General features: G+C 36.7%; 1 protein-coding gene across 1 annotated transcript in view; it reads left to right on the top strand.

Moving 5' to 3' along the window:
- MET (MET proto-oncogene, receptor tyrosine kinase) overlaps positions 1-19,635 on the top strand; it is a 94,534-nt gene that overhangs the window by 48,910 nt on the left and 25,989 nt on the right. The window contains exons 8-10 of the mRNA XM_018558899.1: positions 244-405; positions 3,068-3,167; positions 17,480-17,698. Coding sequence (XP_018414401.1) covers positions 244-405; positions 3,068-3,167; positions 17,480-17,698 — 481 coding nt within the window. The remainder of the gene's footprint in view (positions 1-243; positions 406-3,067; positions 3,168-17,479; positions 17,699-19,635) is intronic.

The following is a 19,635-nucleotide window of genomic DNA, read 5'->3' as shown; positions in this document are numbered from 1 at the left end:
CCACTGTCCCAGGGCTTTTGAAGAGATGATACTGACCTTTCTTTGGTGTTAAAAGATTGCATAATCTACAAATCTCCAAAGTAGCTTCTAAGTTTGATCTAATAGGACAGAGTTCTGGGCTGTCAACAGTATCATTACCGAGATAATTTTTTGCTTTCTCCAGGTGACTGTCTTGTGCTATGTTCTTTCAGAAACTATACTATTTTTGTATTAACATTGTTTGTGATTTTATTTTTCTTCCAGTGTGTCCAGTACTGCCATTGAGTGTTACACCCCAGGCAAAAGAATTGCAGCCTATCCTGTGACACTGAAAATCGACAATGCCCGTCGCAAGGCAAGCACCCCTTTTACCTATAGGGAGGATCCATCCATTTTTAAAATTCAACCAACAAAGTCTTTCCTTAGGTAAATACAATTAGATATGCTGCATTAAAAGAGCCAACATATTGTTAAGACTATATTGCATTTGAGTTAGCAGTTCAAGCCATATTTTAGAAAAAAATATTGTACATAAGATACACTTGACTAGATTGCTTTGTTTGGTTGGTTTATCTTGCCGCTATTAGTGGTACTCTAGTTGTCTTTAAAACAAGCTATCTATTGACTATGTTGGCCAATCCTGCTTGGCATAAGCTGGAGCCAGAGAAATACAGTGTTTTGCTTCAAGTTATTAATCTCCCAGCAGATATCTTAACTGCTTTTCACATTAAGCTTTGAGTCAGCCACGTGCTGTACATCAGTGAGAATCCTTACTACACTGTAGACACTAAATTGTGACATTCCATATTAAAAGCATCTGATACTATTTCTGTTATATTAATATAAGATATTCAGCCAGCTTATGGTGTAGAGGAAGAAAAGGAACCACCACTTCTGGCTTGGTACTCTTTTGCTTTCCATACCCTGCACTGCCAATGCCAACAATGCTGAAACAGTTCTATGCAGGTTGCAAAATTGACCAAAGAGTTATATATTTTTGCATGCATGGTGCTAACTACTATTGAAAAATGATTCTGTGTCCAGACCATGCACACTAAAGTATTTACATATTCTGAACAAGCAGAAAAGCAAACAAACTCTCATTAACCTTTGTAGCTATAGGCATTGTGGAGAAATGCATCTTTAAATGTCACAACAGAGGCTTTGAAATATTAGCTCTTTCCCTATTACTTTCTGTTGCACCAGAATGTTGACTGCCTGCCAGCCCTTTAATGTAAACACATAGCAGGTGTTTATTAACTGTTAGATATGGACTAAAACTCACTTTAGAGTCTTTGTTGTGGTCTTTAAGGGCCTTTGAGAATTAATTACTTCACAGAACAAGCAGCTAGAGAGGTCAAGAATATTAAGGGATAATATTGGCAGGCGTGTGTTGCAAATAGCATCTAGAGGAGCTGGAGGTTTCACACCCCAGGTTATGGATACAAAGGAACAGATTGTTTCCGCAGTGGGCTGTGCAAGGACCCAGTGGGGAGAGAAAAGGGGGCTTTTTAGTACATCAAGGTCAAGAATGGCTTGTTTTAAAGTTCTTTTACTGCTTGTAAATATTTTAAAGTTAATAGTCTGGAAATAGGTGCACTTCAAAGTCAAACTGTACTTGTACTCAGAGTCTACTTACCTGATACTGGAAAGCACTTGCCCGGCGCCACCTGCTGACGACCCGTACGTCCGTTGTCTAATGTCTCTGACCTGTGTACTAGACAAAATTGACAACAATACAAACATGCGGACCTGAGATGTGCCATGGTCCGGGTGGACGGTACGCCAATAAGGGGGCATATTAAAATCAACTAAATTTAGCAGTAAGCATGACCTTTGCTGATTGGAGAGCTCTATCTCTGATTTAGCATGGGGTGTCTCAGGCCTATGCAGAGAGACCAATGCTTACACCAAGACAGCAAGGGTCCTTCTCTGAAGCATGCTGGCAGGGGACAGACTTGCCCACTCCAGCTGTGCTTGATTTTGTAAGAAAATAAACTCTAAGACTTTAAATACCTATTGTTTTGATGCACCAGGAAAGTATTTAGCTGATTTAAACTGAAAGTTTACTTGGGCTTTAAAATGAGGGACAAGTCCCTTGTTTTTGGAGATGAACTGGAAGTTATAATATATATTCCCTTTTTTAACTAGAAAATGTGTAATATTACTAAATTAGGATTTTCTATTTAAAATTCCCAGTTGTTGGCACAAAATCAGATGTACCATCACCGTATTATCATACAGATGATCCCTATGTATTCAGTTCTAGACAGGAAAGAACAGAAAAAGGTTAGTCATGTGCAGTATCTGCAATTAGGAAGGCAGCAAATGCAGAAAAATTTGCTTTTCTCACTGTTTTATAACTTTAGAATGAATTAAATGATATTAGATCTTCAATTTATTTCACACTAGGGAGAACTGCTGCACTGACTTCATATATAGCACATCATTACATTTAGAGGTAATCAATATATCTAGATATGTGGGATTTTTGGAAAAAGTACATTTGCAGAATGGCAGGAATCTTGGGGGAGTTAAGGAAACCATTCCAGAACTTTGATGCCAGGACATAAAAAGATTATTTTTGATAAACTGAGATGGTGAAATTAGTGACTAAGCTCTGTAGCTATTTTGGGCACCGTTTCTGGAATTCTAAAAGATTGCAAAAATGACTGCCTGGGATATCAGCTACAGAGTAAAACTAGATTTATAAAAAACACTGTTTCTTTGTATATTAAGAAAGACTGTAGAAAGGTTCTAGTATGCTACTAAGTAGGCTGATATGCAGATACCTTCTGTTTAGGAAGGCTCTACTTTGCTTCTCACTGGTTTAGTGTAGCCCTACTCCATAGAAGTCATTGTTTCTCTTTGTATAAACGAGGATTATCAGGGTTTAGCACTTGTTGTAACCAACAATTACATTGTAATATGCTTCTGGAACTAAAGGTTGGTCTTTTTGACATGTTTATAGTACTTCAATGTGTCTACATGTTCAGGTTTAGATAGCAGGTGTAGTCTTTATGTGGCATAATATGTATTGCCTAGGACTGTCACAGTGCCTAATATTCTTATTGCTTCATGCCCACAGCGGAGGAAGCACAATCACAGCACACGGGAGAAATCTCAATGCAGTTGCCTCACCTCAAATGGTAATCCAGTTATCGGAACCAGAACTACAGTTTCATATGGTGAGCCATATGTTTTTATTATCTTTTCCCAGTCATTTTTCTTTCTCATTTGCCTGCTAATAAAACCCCCACAAATAAATTGCACTTAATGCCCCGTTCACATGTAGCGACTTATCGCGCGATTTCCGCCGCGATATCGCGCATTTTTGCCGCGCGATATCGCGAGAAGTCGCCGGCTAATCATAGTCAATGGAGCTGTCTTAGCTCCATGTCGCGCGTCCCTCGTCGCGGTCGCAAGTCGCTTCTACCGGACCCTTTTTTCGGCGGATTTTGCTTTTTTTCTATGGAGCCCGACAAAGAAGGTCGCGCTACCGTCGCTGGATCGTCACTGGAACGTCGCCCCGAAAGTCGCGCTATCCCGGCCGCTGCAAAGGTTATTATTATCATGTGAATGGGGCCTAAATGTTTCTTGAGTTTTCCTGCGCCATAAGATATCATAAAGATTTAAAGTAATTATAAATGGGCCAGGTATGACATTAAAATTTATCTCTGTTTTTTGTTTTCGGGAGTTCTGCCTTAATCACATGAACAGATTTTTGGAGCAAATTATTATTGCTATCATATATATTATTATTATTATTTTTTTTAATGACTTATATAGCATAATCATGTTTTCTGGTGCTGCAAAGGTGTCAATAGGGGTTAAACACAAATTATTTTACATTTATGTTGCTGCTGTATATGACTATTGTTTGTAGTGTAAAGTTTACCATTAGAAATGTTAAACATGTATTTAATTACAGCTGTATTACACTGGTGGTAGATTAGAGATCCCAGGTCTTTAGTTTCCCCATTGTAGACTGATTTTGGTTAGAGATAAGTTAGAGATCTGCTTATACAAATCGCTTGCTAGCGAGTAACAGCAATTTGTACCTAGCAATGTAATCGCTATAGTTGTTGGTGATTTATTGCAGCTGCAGGTCAAACTTGTCCTATGACACCACTTTAGTGTTTGCTGCTACAAATCACTCTCTTTTAGCGATTTGTAACTAAACTACAGAGTTAAATGCAGAGCATTTGCTGCTGGCAAGCTTGTAACCGACATAAAACTATGCACAAATTCACATGCAGAGCTACAAATTGTTGAAAACTTAGTGAGTTAGAAATTGCATAGAAAGGAATCGCAAGAATTGCTTAAAAAAGGATCTCTGTGAAAAAATCCCCCCATCTGATATGGCCCTAAAAAGCAGCAGCAACATTATAGCACATTCTGTAGGAGTCTGTAAATCATTCTAATATATTTAAGTGTCTGTATAAAGCTTGATGATGTTATTTTTTCTAGTGACAGGAAAAGAGGGCCTGTTTACCAGAAACATGGTGGAAACTTGACATGGCCAATCTAAAAATAACAAGCTATGGAACAAAACCAACCATTCTCATTAGGCAAGATAAAACATGACATGGAAAAATCTCAGGCTTTGCCAAGTTGCAGCTCCAAATTCTAGTTGCTTTCTGCCTAATTCTAGTCTTTATAACTACCGTTCACTCTCATACATTCACATGCCTTGTAGATAAGAGAATAACATGGTGCTATTTCATATGTCACACCTGCCATATCAGTGAGACAAAGGTTACCTTTAAATAACTATGACAAAGTCAAAACTCAAACATTAGCAATTCATTCCTTTTGATTTTTTTCCAGTATTATAGTGCTCAGTAGTAACGTAAGTAAAATGTTGGTACCAAAGGCATTACTAACCAGTGTATTTGAAACTTTACTTAGATAAGATAACTAGTCATTGAAAGGCAATTATATTATTATCTTAAAGTGTTTTTCCACGTTTACAGCCAAACTGGGGTATAACCTACTTTGTATTTGTTACATGTTCCCATTTGCATAGCATAACTTTAAAAAAAATATTTTAATATTGCTGCTCACCTTTTGAATTGTTGAATAAATCATTAAAAATCTACTAAGCTATTCCGTTCTATAGGAGGGAGCCGGGGAGTCATGTTTTCCATTATCTACCCTGTCTGTAATGAGTGGTACATTGTATATTAATGCACCTAAAAATAACAGTCCCTAATTGTCCGTATAGTGTATTGTTTAGCAAGTTATTCTGAAAAAAATTCATGCAGCTTGAGTCCTGTGTATAATCCTGCTCCAAAGAAACAACTCAAAAGGTAAGTTTTGTTTTAAAATGATTTTTAGCTATGTTGTGCGAATGGAAAAACATAACTAACATACAATATATTGGGTTCTCAATTTTGGCTGCAAAGGTGGAAGCTTGTAATAGGCATTAAGGTACTCGTCCATATTATATGATAGTTATCTAATTATAGCAGTTTTGGCACATGCATATGATAATCAGATAGCATTTAGAATTTAAAGGATCCAGTTAGACAACCTTAAAGAACTAAAAATGTGAAAGGTTTATAAGCCACTTTAATAATAGATGACTATGTACTGCAAGAGCAAAGATAAGGCTGGTTCTGGGCTTACACCCTATATGTTTGCAAAATATGTATGTGCCAAGTGTATGTCTGTGTGACAGCCACTCTATAGATCTTTAAAAGGTAGATTTGTTTTATCCTTAATGTACATCTAATGTTTTGGGTATAATTTATTGCAGGAAGTGATCTCTCAGTTTACTGACTCACTAAATCATTTCCCAAACCTGTCCTCAAATTGTATAGATATAAACAAAGGCAGTTAAATCACAGTGTCAGGACACAAATGACTCCACTTTTGTGTATGTGAAGTTACTTACATATGCAATGTCAGAAAGACCCGAGGAATGTGTTTGGAAAACACTGTCCTTAATCTTGTTTTTTTTTATAATTCTTTATAAATTATCTCGGAAAAGCAAGGCATACGACATACAGTGCAAATGAAGAGTGCAGTATGCAAACTTTATATGCATAAACATACAGCCTAAGCATAGACCTAGTAGCCTGCCTCCTGAGACAGAACTTTTTTGTTTTAATACAACACAATCAAAGAAAAGTAGGCCAAAAACAAGATTAGAAACAGAAAGAAAAAAGAGCCAGATGAAAACAACAACAGCAGAAACACAAAGGCGCTGTCCAAGAGACCAGAAGAGAGAAACAGAAGCACAGGAAAGAGAGGTTACTTCTGCAAGTTTGTTACCTAGTAGATCACTGACTTTAGTACTTGGCCTACCAAAACTTACAACCTAATTTGTCTTCTGCCTTACTGCAATGAAGTTCACTTTAGCGCCAACATAGTACCCAAATAACTGCACAGATTAGTTTTACACTTCTAATGAATTTCAGAATTCCAACACTATAAGGCTTTCATACTGATTACTGATCCCCTAAACTACCACACAGCTATTTGTGGAAGCATCCTAATTACAGCCATATGTCCAGTAGAGCTATTCCACAGTCATATGCACAGCCATTGTTATCAGAAAGCATGTCAAACCTTATAACCATATTTACAATCATGCTGCACTGTAGATATACACTATATGGCCACAAAGTTTGAGTTTGTGGACACCAGACCATCATACAATCAATATGAGATTGCTGGACATTCCATTCCAAAACCATGGGCATCAATATGAAGCTGGACATCTATTTTGACTATAACAGCCTTCACTCCTCTGGTAAGGCTTTCCATAAAATTTTGGAGACTGTCTGTGGGAAAATGTGCCCATTTAGCCAAAATAGCATTTGTTGGACAAGAAAACCTGGCACAGGTTTCAGTCAGAGCTTGGTGCAAATCACTGAAGTTCTGAAACACCAAACATATAACACCGTGTCTTTATGAATCTAGGTCTGTGTGCAGGGGCATAGCCATCCCTACACTCTTTTCACAAGGATGGAAGTGCACAATTGCCTAAAATACCCATGTATGTTGTAGCATTAACAGTACCCTTCACTGGAAACAACTGAACTTAGTAATTTGAAGGGTTGTTCATATACTTTTGACCATAAGGTGTATATGCAACCATCCCACCATACAACCCTATGAACAAACAGACCTTTTTTCTCTGGTTTTAAATTTCACAGTGTTATATTCCCAATAATACAACACGATATTCCATTCAGTCTGTCTCTTCTGATACCATATTGACAAACAGATAGTTTTCATTTTTCTCCAATAATATAAACAAAATGTAAAGGCGGTATACCATTTTTTCCATTAAAAGATACATAATTCAATTACACGCAAAGGTGCTGCTTTGTGGGCAGTATTCTAATTGAGTAGCCAGTAGATTAAATTACAGCATTTCCTCATTGTTCTGCAATCCAATATTTCTTGAAAACTAAAACCATCATATTCTTCAATTGCTAAAACCAATTTGGAGCTTAAAATGTCATGTCAAATCACATAACAGCAAGGTCATCGCAAATGAGATTTTCCTGCCCCTACCAATCAGTCATATTGCATCACTTCTAAAGAGCATTATTAGATTTTATCATTCCGTAAGAGCATCTTCTCCACTGACCCGTCTGGTAAAATGTGTGGTCTGCACTTGTGAACCACTTCTATAGAATAGCCTCAAAGAGAGTTACATATACCACCATTATTAATTTAAAGGACATCACTACTCGACAGTTGATAACAAGAGCAATAAATTCACAAATAATACAATAAAAGGAAGGATTACAGAATATGGGAGCCAGTCACAGTTCAAAGAATGTGTAACCCTCTTCAGAGCTCTGTGTCAGCTCAGGCATTGAAGTCCAGTAACTAAAAGAAAATGATCTTTCTTTGAGCAGCCTTACTTTTAAAAATTAAGGGCTTACAGTAGTTGCCAACAAAGTCCTTTCTGTATTCAATGTTATAATTTCTGCAGCTAAAGGATAATGCCACTTTGATTATAAATGCTATATTTTGACAATAGGCCAAAAGGGCTTCTTTTGTAAATATCACCCTTTTTTTGAATTGCATAGACCTACACTGCCTAGTGGTATTCATGTTACCTTTTTTTAAATTGTGTCTTCAAGAGGCTGTATTGGTTGAAGTTCTAAGTACTGTGGTGGGCTAACAATCTGAAACATCTAGTGCTGTTCATTATTTCATTCAAATTAAAACTAAATGGCACAAATAAAATATTGCACTGTACAGACTGAGCCCTCTGTCAAGCACATGGAGTCTATAAACTGGACAGCAGAAATTGAAGTGACTGAGAATTAAACATGACTCCTGGCCACTCTGCACTAAAGTCAAAAATATTCTGCTATGAAAGACCTCCAGTAACCGCAGCACAATACATGTGATTTTACTGTACTCCTATGATGACAGGCTCCATATAGTCTAAAGAATATCTAAACCGAAAAACAAAAAAGTAATATAATGCAGCTTGCTATTCCTTAGATGTGGTGGCTGCATTTGTTTACTTTCATAGGCTCTGTTCACACATTGGCGTTACACACGTAAATACGCAAAAAAACTAAAATCTATACATTTTAATGGAACTTATTCACACCTGTGCGTCGTACGTGTGGCACAAAAACATGCATTGCACAAAAAAGTGCAAGTTCGATATCCAGGACGACTTTCGCACGTGTCGGCCATAGTAGTAGCCGCATACACACAGCAACTGCGCTTATAGTAAAATGTGCCATGTTTTTGTGCCGCACGTACAAACGCGCGGAGAGCCGCGCTGCAATCAAAACGCTGATGTGTGAACGGAGCCTTAAGGGCTAATTAAGACTAAAAGCGGTGACTGGCATTTTTCAGCAACGCCAGTCACCGCTAGAGTAACAATAGTTTTCTATGTGCCCCATTAATGCCACAACGGGGTGTGATTTGCAATGCACTGTGAATAATGGAGACATGCTGCATTATTTCACAGCACACCGTGTCACACAGCAGATTGCCACACTGCAGCGCAGCGCTCTGTGCGGAGTCCTAAATAAAGTGTACACTTTGTACACTCTAAATAAAGATAAAAAAAGTAAACACAGTGTTGCACTGAAACTGAATCCGTTTGGGCTTTTTTATCCTTTAATTTTACCTGATGATCCAGCCAGTAACACACTTCCTGTGTTAGGGTGGCTACGCTTAATCCTCCACCGTATCTATGGAAGAGCTATGTAGCCACCTTTAGTCATCACCATTGTCAACCTGAGAGGGTAGTGTTAGATGGAATGATAGAATTCAATGGACTTGACTAACATATTAAAACCTAACTCCAGCTAGCATTTTTTAAGCAGTTTTAGCAACAGTTATTTTTTTCTTTGGGGATATAGGGTTTACAAAAATGCATAAAAGGTAACCATTGTAAGCACCACTGTCAGTGTTAAAAAAAAAACCTTCCAACTGACACTTTTGGACAACTTGGTTGTGAAAAACAAACTGAATGGTAGGATGAATAGATAATACAACTACTGTATGTGCGAGGGAGTCTCAGAAAAATGGCTGCTGTGTTAATGCAATTGACAGACTGCATCATATATGTCATTATTAGTTTTGTCCATAGTTCCACTTTTAACAGTGCTAATAAAAACCTTTTTTTAGTCACAGAAGTCAGGAAAGGTGGACTGTTTACTGTTTTAGGGTTTATTGGTATTACTCTATCAGTTTGATCAAGACATTCGTGGGAAAACGCATTTATATAAGTGTCTGTGTAGAATTGCAGCAATCTCTTACATTATCCTGTCTACTGATAAGAAAGAGAGATTGAGATCAGAGGTACAGATTTTACGGCCAACCCTGAGAGTAAAGCTGAGTATACACGGTCACAATTTTGTACAGACATTTGAACAAAAAATTAGAACATTTCATAATGCTATGAGTGATTTGACGATTGCTGCATAAAATTGTTTGATTTCAACATTGGACTTGAAAATGGTATGAAAAACCACATCCACTGATAGAATTTTGTATGAGAAAAACATTTTCCATCCTTCAAATGGATTTTGAAGGATGGAAAATCAATCATCAATTTGATCCCATTACTGATTAGAAAATTAGTAAAAACATTCCCACCATATATTCCAGGCTTTAAAGAGAAAAATACTACAGTAATATGAGATAACTTAGTATTGTTGAGAATCTATTAGATCATGTCACACTAGAAACATTGTAGCGGTGGTTTGTAACAGCTACAAATCTCTCTGCTTATCAGACAGTTTTTTCTTGTTACTTAAACACTTAGCAGAGCATCTGTGCAGCTGCTACAACATTGATTGTGTGACATGGCCCTTATGGGCTAATACACACGGGCGTAGTTAAATACCTATTCCTGCACTGCATCTTGCTACCAAAAGCTTGCAGAAAGATTCAGGATAATAAAACTTGTGTCATAGTGTGTGAAGTAATCGTGTTTATATGCATACAGTATTTAAAAATGAACACGCATAAATTAATTAATTACTTAAATATGAATTTATTCTAGTCAATAGAATAAATGTAGGCGTGTACACCCATACACGCATGCACTTACTTGCATTTACATGTACGCTGTAAATAACATCAGCACTCTTCTCTCTGAACGTATGTCCCTGAATGCTGCTCTAGATTATGCATCTAAACGTCATGTATATGGATGCATTGGCTATTATAGAGTTGCATTCAGAGGCGTAAGAAAAATGCTGTGCTGTGGCATTTTTCAGTCTGTGTGCATGAAACATCAACAAAAAGTAAAGTTAATTTTGGTCTGCTTCTTACAACACCTTTTTTAGTTTGTGGTCCTTCAGACACCAATGAAAAGCCAGAGGAGACATTTGAGAGGGGCTTGAAGCTATACTGAGATTCTAGAACTAGTAAGACCAGGTCAGACAGAGGAACAAAGAAGCACTCCAAGGTCGGGAGGGATCAGGGAGGGACAGGAAGTGAATGGAAATCTCCCCACTAACACACAAATGGCAAACAAAAAAATGGCAGCAGTTTTAACCATTCTTTATCCAAAATGATATGCAATGGGGATGTACCAGTCCTATCATCATAGTCCTTATATAGTCATTCTGAAAATGACAGCCAGGTCTCCCTCAGTCACCAATGTGAACAGTGGCACTAGTTTATCCATGCACAACCAGAACAACAGCCAACTATTGTCCAATTTTACTTTCACAAATATCAGGTTCCTGAGGCTCTCTCTGGTGTATTCTATATATAATGGTTAGTTTGTTTGTGAATTGAGCCTTTGGCTTGTCACCCCCGCCATACTAATAAATTGCTTGGAGGACAAAACTGGTTAGACCTTTGGTCTTGTCTGAACAAGATATAAACATATTTAAGAGCAGCCTGACAAATTATCAGTAAATCAGATGTAACTTTTTTTTGTCAACTTTGGTTTTATAAGTGTAAACTTTTAGGTCCTGTTTTGCATCCCACAAATCAAAATGTAGAAGATACACTTCTCTTATAACTCACTTTCAATGTTTAATCAGCTAGTTTCCAAGAAGTCGAACGTTTCATTTCCAGAAGTCACTAAAATAAGTTATCAAATGACAGAAATGTTTTGGTGCATTGTGAAACAGTCTCAGTGTGTATAGGACATAAATTACAGCATCATATGATGTCAGGTGAGCAGTGGGTTGGAAAATTTTGACTGACTTGTTTTGATCTCTTCTGATAGAACAGCAATGGGGAGCTGGTTTGCTGTGCACTCAATAGTGGATGTGCATGCCCGCTGAAAAGGGATTGCCTGAGGTTCTTTTGATTCGCTTCAATCACTCAGATCCCCATGTGTAGAGCCAGCTTTCAGTTAGTCATGAAACAGCAGCAAGACAAACTTTTTAAATACCAGTAATGCGACTGGTATATGACATTCCCAAGTCTCATGGCCTCGCTTTGTTAGGCAAACCAATACATTATATGCACAAAGGTTTAACAGCCATTCATTTTTACTTTGCTTCCTCTTGAATTATTTATCATACCTTTAGCTACAAATATAAATGCCATTTGTTCATGGAAATTATGTTTTGTTTGCCTTGTTCTAAATCGTTTCACATTTAATGAATATTATAGTAGAGTCTTATCCTGCAACACATTAACACTGTCAACAGAATAATAATTAGGTATAGGGTAATATTACTGCCGTTTAACAAGCTGACATCTCCTTAAATATTTGATTTATATGAAATTGATGAATCTCAATTCACTTTGATGTCAGCACACATCAATGGAGATACTGGTGATGAGATGTAATCTTCTCTGGAGCAGAAAACCATTGTCCTGGACAGCTATTTTGCAGCAATAATAACAATGACCAACTGAGAGCACAAATATGGTGAGCTAGAATGCAAATGGCAATAAAAGGAAATAACAGCAAATGCAGTAAATCAGGAAAAAAACACATTTTTTTTGGAAATTTAAAGGGTCAACATGTCACTCATCACAAATTAGGTTTTTTCCATGTATTTAAGGGTTGATTGACTCAGAGATGGATATTTATGCTGGGTCTAACCAATGCTTGCTTTAACTAATCCTTTGCAGAAGAATCAAACTACATCTACTTAGTGAATCAGCTCCTTATTGTTATATATTTAGAAAACCCCACATATGATAGAACCTAACAACTACGATGTATGTAAACTTTAACAATTAACTTCTCTTATTTGCTCCCTTTCGGTCTGTTGGATATACAATTGAAAGTGTTCTTTTTAATAAGTGGAAAAATATACGATGATCCAGACAGAAATTTAGTGCTGTCCTGTGCACTCTGCAGTGTTATTTTAATGTTATCAGGAAGTGTGTTAGGACTACAGAATACCCCCATGTTATGGACAAAAGAAGATGAGGAGATGTCCTGTAGTCCTAACACACTACCTGTCCTGGAGTGACAAAACTGATCCTCCATAGATGCAGTTCACACTTTATAGGACAGAAAGTGTGTTACTGGTAGGATCACCTTGTGATAATAAAAGGGGGGGGGGGAATTCATTCAGCCACTACATCGAAGGAATGCGGCAACATTGACAATGATGGCCTCTCACTAACGATCGGGGCGTGTCCTGGACATGGCTGAGAACAGACGTGTCTAGCTAGAGCTCTGAGCTCCGGGCATAATACCCGCATTACTAGTCGGCTGGATCGATGTTCCCTTAGGTGATCCTGCCACGTACCCCACAAGTTGTGAATTTGGTTCCAAGAGAACCTGTTTAGATAAAGTGGTACCTCAGTGTTCTGTCTATAAGACATATCACACTGAAGATCGAGAACGGGGATTATTTTTCGATCCTCTCTTTGTTTATATGTTGTTTAAATGTAGTGTACTCTATAACTTATATTTTTTTTTTCTTCCCAGACTTTATTCCCTCCCCTATCCATGTCTATACCTATACCCCTTCCTAGTAACGCAGAGAATCCTAGTGGTGGCTATGAGGAGAGAGGCAAACAAGGTGTCAATCAATGGAAGACATCAAATTAATTAGCTATAACGTTCGGGGGTTAAATACCCCGTCGAAGCGACATGCTCTATATAGAGAACTGAAAAGGCTAGACGGGGATATAGTGTTTCTTCAAGAAACACATATAGCACACACGTCACAAGTTAAATTGTATTCCCAACAATACCCCATATGGTACTACAGTACGTCACCATCCAGTAAACAAAGGGGTCGCCATTGGAATCCATAGGCGCCTACCATTTAGGGTATTGAAAATGAAGACCGATTCGGCCGGGGGATACATCTTCCTACAGGGAGAGATAGGGCAACAGATATACACTCTGGCAAAATTATACGGTCCAAATCAATCACAGGTACCGTATTTAATTAAAATATTAAGTTATTTGAGGGATTTTCAAGTAGGTAAAACGATATTGGCGGGGGACTTTAATATACATATGGATCCCTCATTAGACTCTTCATCTGGCCGATCACATATAACCTATAAACAAATTTCCAAGCTTAAAACACATCTACACAGATCCCCCTTCCCTTTTTTTTTTGTTTAGGTATATGGTTGAGGTTGTTGAGCTACTCACCTCTGTGGTTCTGGGATCCCATCTAGTATATGCCCTTAATACGAGAGAAAAGATTAATATTGGGAGGAGAACCACAGAGGAAAGCGCATGGTTAACATATGTATATGTACACAGTTTATATGAAATATATGGGACGCCTCAACAATTGTTAAAAGTTGTTAAATGTTTGATAAATAACAAAAAATAAAGATTAAATATTTTTAAAAAAAGGAATAATAAGCATGGTTCATGATAATGTGATAATCATAATAGCTAATCATGGTGATCACATGTTTGTTTACAACATTTAAAAATGTTGTTTACTTAAGGGTAAACAACCAAAAATGCATTTTTAAAAACATTTTAGTCAGCCTTTAAAAAAATGAAACCAGTGTCCCAGTGTAAAAGTCGTATATTTTTGGGCATGTGGGCTTTAATGACCTCTTATCATAAAGATGATAACTTCCTTCTTAACTCCCTTCTTAAGTCGTGTATTCACTAAGCAAAGTGTACATTAACTTTGCTAAATGAGCACGCTCTACTCTTTGAATAGGTTGACACCATCCTGGCATGCCACAATCATGCTATGATTTCTTTAGTAATTTGTGTTTACTTTTACAAAGTCAAGAGAAAGGGTTGTTCACACCATACATACCAGTGCACATTTCCAACAATATCTGAGAAGACTACTATCATGTCAGGTGGGAAAGTCATACATACAGTATATATTAGTAAAAGATGCAGAAAACATAAAAATGTCCTAATCACATGACCAGACAGACCCCCAATCTTTTAATTGTACACTGAATTATACTGACACATTGGTCATTGGTGACTGATCAACTGAGGCTTGAGGGGTAATAAAGTTCAAAGGCATATACAACTCTTTTGTTGAACTTCTTATATGGACTTCACTGGAGGAGTGTACAATTACCACATGTCTCCGATGAGTAAGCTGTCCTTTGGATCTGTACACAATGAAAAGTTTGCTGTCCTGAAGACATTTCCTTGTGGCTTTTTATTGGTAATTTATAATGTGTGAGCTCCAGTTTCACTTCATATTATATTACAGACCCAAGACATTTTGTTGCACCAATGTGACAATATGATAGTAAGTTAATGCTATGCAAATATAATTGAAACTACATACTCAGACAGAGTACATAATATACGTGCATGTTCATATGTGTCTTATGTCTATATGTGTGTGTGGGATTGATTTACTAAAAATTTACTCTCCTGTTTTTTTAATTACCCTTCCTCATGACTAGATATTTAAAATGAGAGCAGCTTCAAATTAATTAGTAAGCTCAATAATCGCTTACTCTGCTAAGAGAACCTTCACTATACTAAGTGAACACGCTCAACTACATTAGTAAATCATCCCCATTGTGTCCATGTACATTGATCATATTTATCCCAATACTGTTATGCGTTACAATTATTGTGCAGATGTATAGAATAAATATTACAGATACATTCTGAAGGAAAAACATGCAAGGTAATCGAGGAGGAAAAACATTCCATTTTAAATGTAATTTTCCCATGAACAACCAAATAAATATTATTTTAGATATTAAACAGGCAGAGTAGAAAATCTAGTCATACAATGATGGAGACATCTTTTGTTTTAGATGGTGATTATATATGTTTGTATTGTGATTTACAAGTATGGCCAAATCTGTTGAAGACATGGTTGCCAGAGCACAAACCGTGTTAAGTCCTGGATCTTTTTAATGTCTGAGCACTTTTTGGATATTCAGAGATCTGCCCATGCTCGCTTGCACCACATCTCCCTGGGTCCCATTGCATTCTTGTATGATAGATAGATAGATAGATAGATAGATAGATAGATAGATAGATAGATAGATAGATAGATAGATAGGATAGATTGTATTACATACATATCTGATATATTTATTGACTTTTGGCTCATTATGCATTAAAATGTTTGTGTGAAGATCTCATTTTTAATACGTGGCTATAATGTATGTCTTAAAAATAGACAGAATCACAAAGAGTATGGGGCCAGAATTTAATAGACACATAATGAAACAAATATTATCTAATGAATAAATGCGTAGGTAAGTTATCAACAATAAATTAATATATAACATTGGGTGTTTTTTAAAAATGAAATAGGCTTTCTTTCATACAATTGTGACTAAAACAGATTAAGTCCCCAGCAGGTAGCAATTAATTGTAATTTCTGTGTGTGGTTGGTCAAGTGATTAGATATGCATTAATTGCATAATTCTAAGCACAGCAAGGAGTTTGTTTGGGATAAGCTGCTGCTTCTTCTTATAGTAACTCTCTAATCATCATTAGGAGCTTATGTAGTAAAGCTAATAAAGTGGACTAGCTTGTAAAAACTTCTCTCTTTTGGTGGCATGTGTTTAAAAAAAGGTTAACAATGTGTATTGTTGTAGTTTGTGGTCAGTCTGCAGCTCGGAAAGACGTCAGCAAAGACATTAGGTATGTTAATACAATAGTTACAGCTGGCTTGTTTTACTATAATCTTCGTGTCGTGGTTACATCAAAATGTTAACTTGAGCACAACTAGAAATGTTTAACGATTTTGAAGAACCTAATTATTTTTAACCCAAAGGTAAACTGCAGTTACCAAAATTATGCACACATTTCTGTTTAACAGAATGATATTCCATATACAATATTGTTTTGTAACAATATTTCTACACATACACATAAAATGTTAAAGCATATTCGAACCCAAGAAGAAAACTGTGGTGGCTGCATTATTTATTTATTTTAGGCTAAATGCATTTTGTGCGGGTACAAAAAGATACAATTTGATCCTGCCAAAAATCCAGTGTTCTTGTAACTTCCTGTACACAACTGAAATCTCAAACGTTATTATCGACCTTTTCAGTTCTTTTTTGTGAACTATAGAGCAGCCTAGGGTGATAGATAACATTGCTCTTCTATAGATACAGTACAGTAAAGAAGCATTGCCACCCTAGGAAATAATGTGTGTTACTGGCAGGACCACCAGGTAAAAATAAAGGAAAAATTGCCTGAAAAAAAAGTAAACTATTCCAGCCGCTACATCTGGGGACCAGAAAGCTAGAATATATAATTTTTTTGTTTAGGGGTTTTAGATGCTTTTACTATACCCACTATATCTGAAACTGCAATAAACCTTTATAGCTGATTTCTAATATGTGCAAAGACTGAAATCTTGTTGATTTTTGTGGATTACTTCACCCTATTTTATCCTGGCACTGACTTAACTTGACTTTTTTCATAGGGGTATATTTATTTGTTTTCAGTATTTAGACACACTTTTTGTTTGATATATTGTTAAGAGAGGTTCAGCACGGTGCATTGTTTTAAGAGTTTTAAGAAACTGACTTAACTTGCATTATTATAATACAACTACAGTCTGCTTCCATGGCTTGTTTGTATTTAACAGTACCAATATATAATAGGTTATTGTATGTTTTTGTCATTTGTTATTTGCAGACCTGTACCCACAGATCTATTTCGGAATTAGTTTGCGGTTCAACCCCATCACTGAAGAGGTTAAACTTGAAGCTACCAATTGTCACACAGGCTTTTTTCATTTTTGATGGTGTGATTTCTTCTGCCTCTGGATTTACCTTTGTAGACAACCCTGTGTTTAAAACAATGGATAAGCCACTCGTTATTTCAAGGGGTAATAGAAACATCCTAGAAATTAAGGTATATATTGAAATTAATATTTTGACTGTGCATTCGTGAAAACTATTGTGATTAGCTTGCTTGTTTAATGGTGTGTTTGTTTGTTTTGTTTATTTATATATGCAGTTTAACCTCCCTGGCAGTATTCCCGAGTCTGGCTCGGGGTGAATTTTCCATACCAGGAGCAGTAACCCCGAGCCAGACTCGGGCTGCAGAGAAAAGTAACACTCACCTTGTCCCTGCGAGCCTGCGGCGTCCTCTGCTGTACGCGGCCCGAAAATAAAACTAAAAGTCAGATGCCGGCATCTAACTTTTAGTTTCGTTTTCGGGCGTCACAGCCGGCGGGAAATTCAAAAGTGAAAAGTTGCAATATACACAGAATACACACAATTCAATGTAATGTCCTATGATTACACTTATGTATCAAACTATTTCACTTCAATTTTGTCCCTAGAGTCCAGTGCCCTGCCTGACACTTTTTCACAATTTTAAGAAATTATAATATAATAAATAATTATAAAAAATTATAATTAAATAATTAAAAAAATGGTCCAGTAAATGGGAATTCTATGTTAAATGTTTTGTTAAAATTGTATTTATTATTTTTAGGGCTATTTTTTTTCCTTTAAGTCAGGAAATATTAAATATTGCATATGTATATTTAATTTGTACCATTTGCAGCCAGCAGATAGTAAGCTCAAGGCTGATTTATTACTTTTACTTTTCTGAAGTTCTAAATAGGCTAAATAGTCTATGTAGTAAATTGGCCTGAATATTGGGATGTCCAGTTTCAGAACCACAGCTGAATGAGTCAGAGTAAGGAAATAACACCCCCACCCCCACCCACCCAGCCAAGACAGGACCTATCTGGATTAGTATTTTAGGGTTAGACAGAGGCACCAAACACGTATGCAAGTAGTGCTGGACTTTCATATAAGAAAGTCTAGTAAATTCTACAAAATACATGGCATGGATTTACCCAGAATTAAATATTTTATTTACAAATTAAAGATCTTATATAAATAATGATAAAAAAAACATATAAAAAATTATAGATCAAGTTGTCTTGGAGCTGGCATCTTAGTTTTGCATGCTTTTGATGTGGAATCTGCATGCTATCAGTGCAGAGGAATGCATGTAGCAGAATAGTGGTTATTTAGTCTTGGGACTTAGAAGTTAAGTTAGATTACTATTAGACTTAATGGTTTAGTAGTGGTTTAGAAAGAAAGGGACGGGGTCCTCCTCAGCAAAAAAGCAGAATAAAAGACGAGAAAAGAGCGGAAATAATCGGAACTTCAGAAGTAAGACTGGTATTCTATATCTATTACATGAGGAATATTGACCCAACAACCAAGTTTGTTGAAATTTTTCTGAACAATAATAGAGGGTAGAAGTAAGATCCTTCATGTGCATGTTGTCATTTATTCTGGAGAACCACTGCTCTGCGCATGGAAGTATAGTCTGTTTCCATAGAACACGTATACAAGCCGCCAAAGCTGGAGGGGAATTTAAATGTTAATGCCTTACTATAGGGGTAAGTGTTAGAGAAGAAATTAGATATTAAGGGTAAGAGAGGTTAAGTGTAAGACAGGAGGGTAATTGGGGGTTAGATTAGTTGTTAGGGTGTTGGGGGGGGGGAGTCAGGACAAGTTAAGGGTTAACAAAACACCACAGACTATACGTGTCAAGCCCATGGAAGCACAGAGCACTAGCCAATTTACTTCCTTTTGCTGGGCCAGCTGAGTACACAAGCTGCATAGATGTCTATGGGCTGTTTGTACATTAGCTTAGGGACTACACTAATTCTTGGCACCAGATACTACCAGAGTCGTATCCCTGACACTGACAATAAATGTATCCAAAAGATCATTTTATAAACATCTAAAAAAATTGACCAAAAATCCTATTTAAATAGCTTTATATTAAGTATACCAATAAACGCTAGGGCTATACCTACA

The sequence above is a fragment of the Nanorana parkeri genome, unplaced genomic scaffold (assembly GCF_000935625.1).
Source record: "Nanorana parkeri isolate BGI_ZX_2015 unplaced genomic scaffold, ASM93562v1 scaffold15, whole genome shotgun sequence".
In the NCBI taxonomy this organism is placed as follows: Eukaryota; Metazoa; Chordata; class Amphibia; order Anura; family Dicroglossidae; genus Nanorana; species Nanorana parkeri.
Note: the sequence above shows the minus strand (reverse complement) of the source record. Positions and strands in the feature narration are given on the sequence as shown.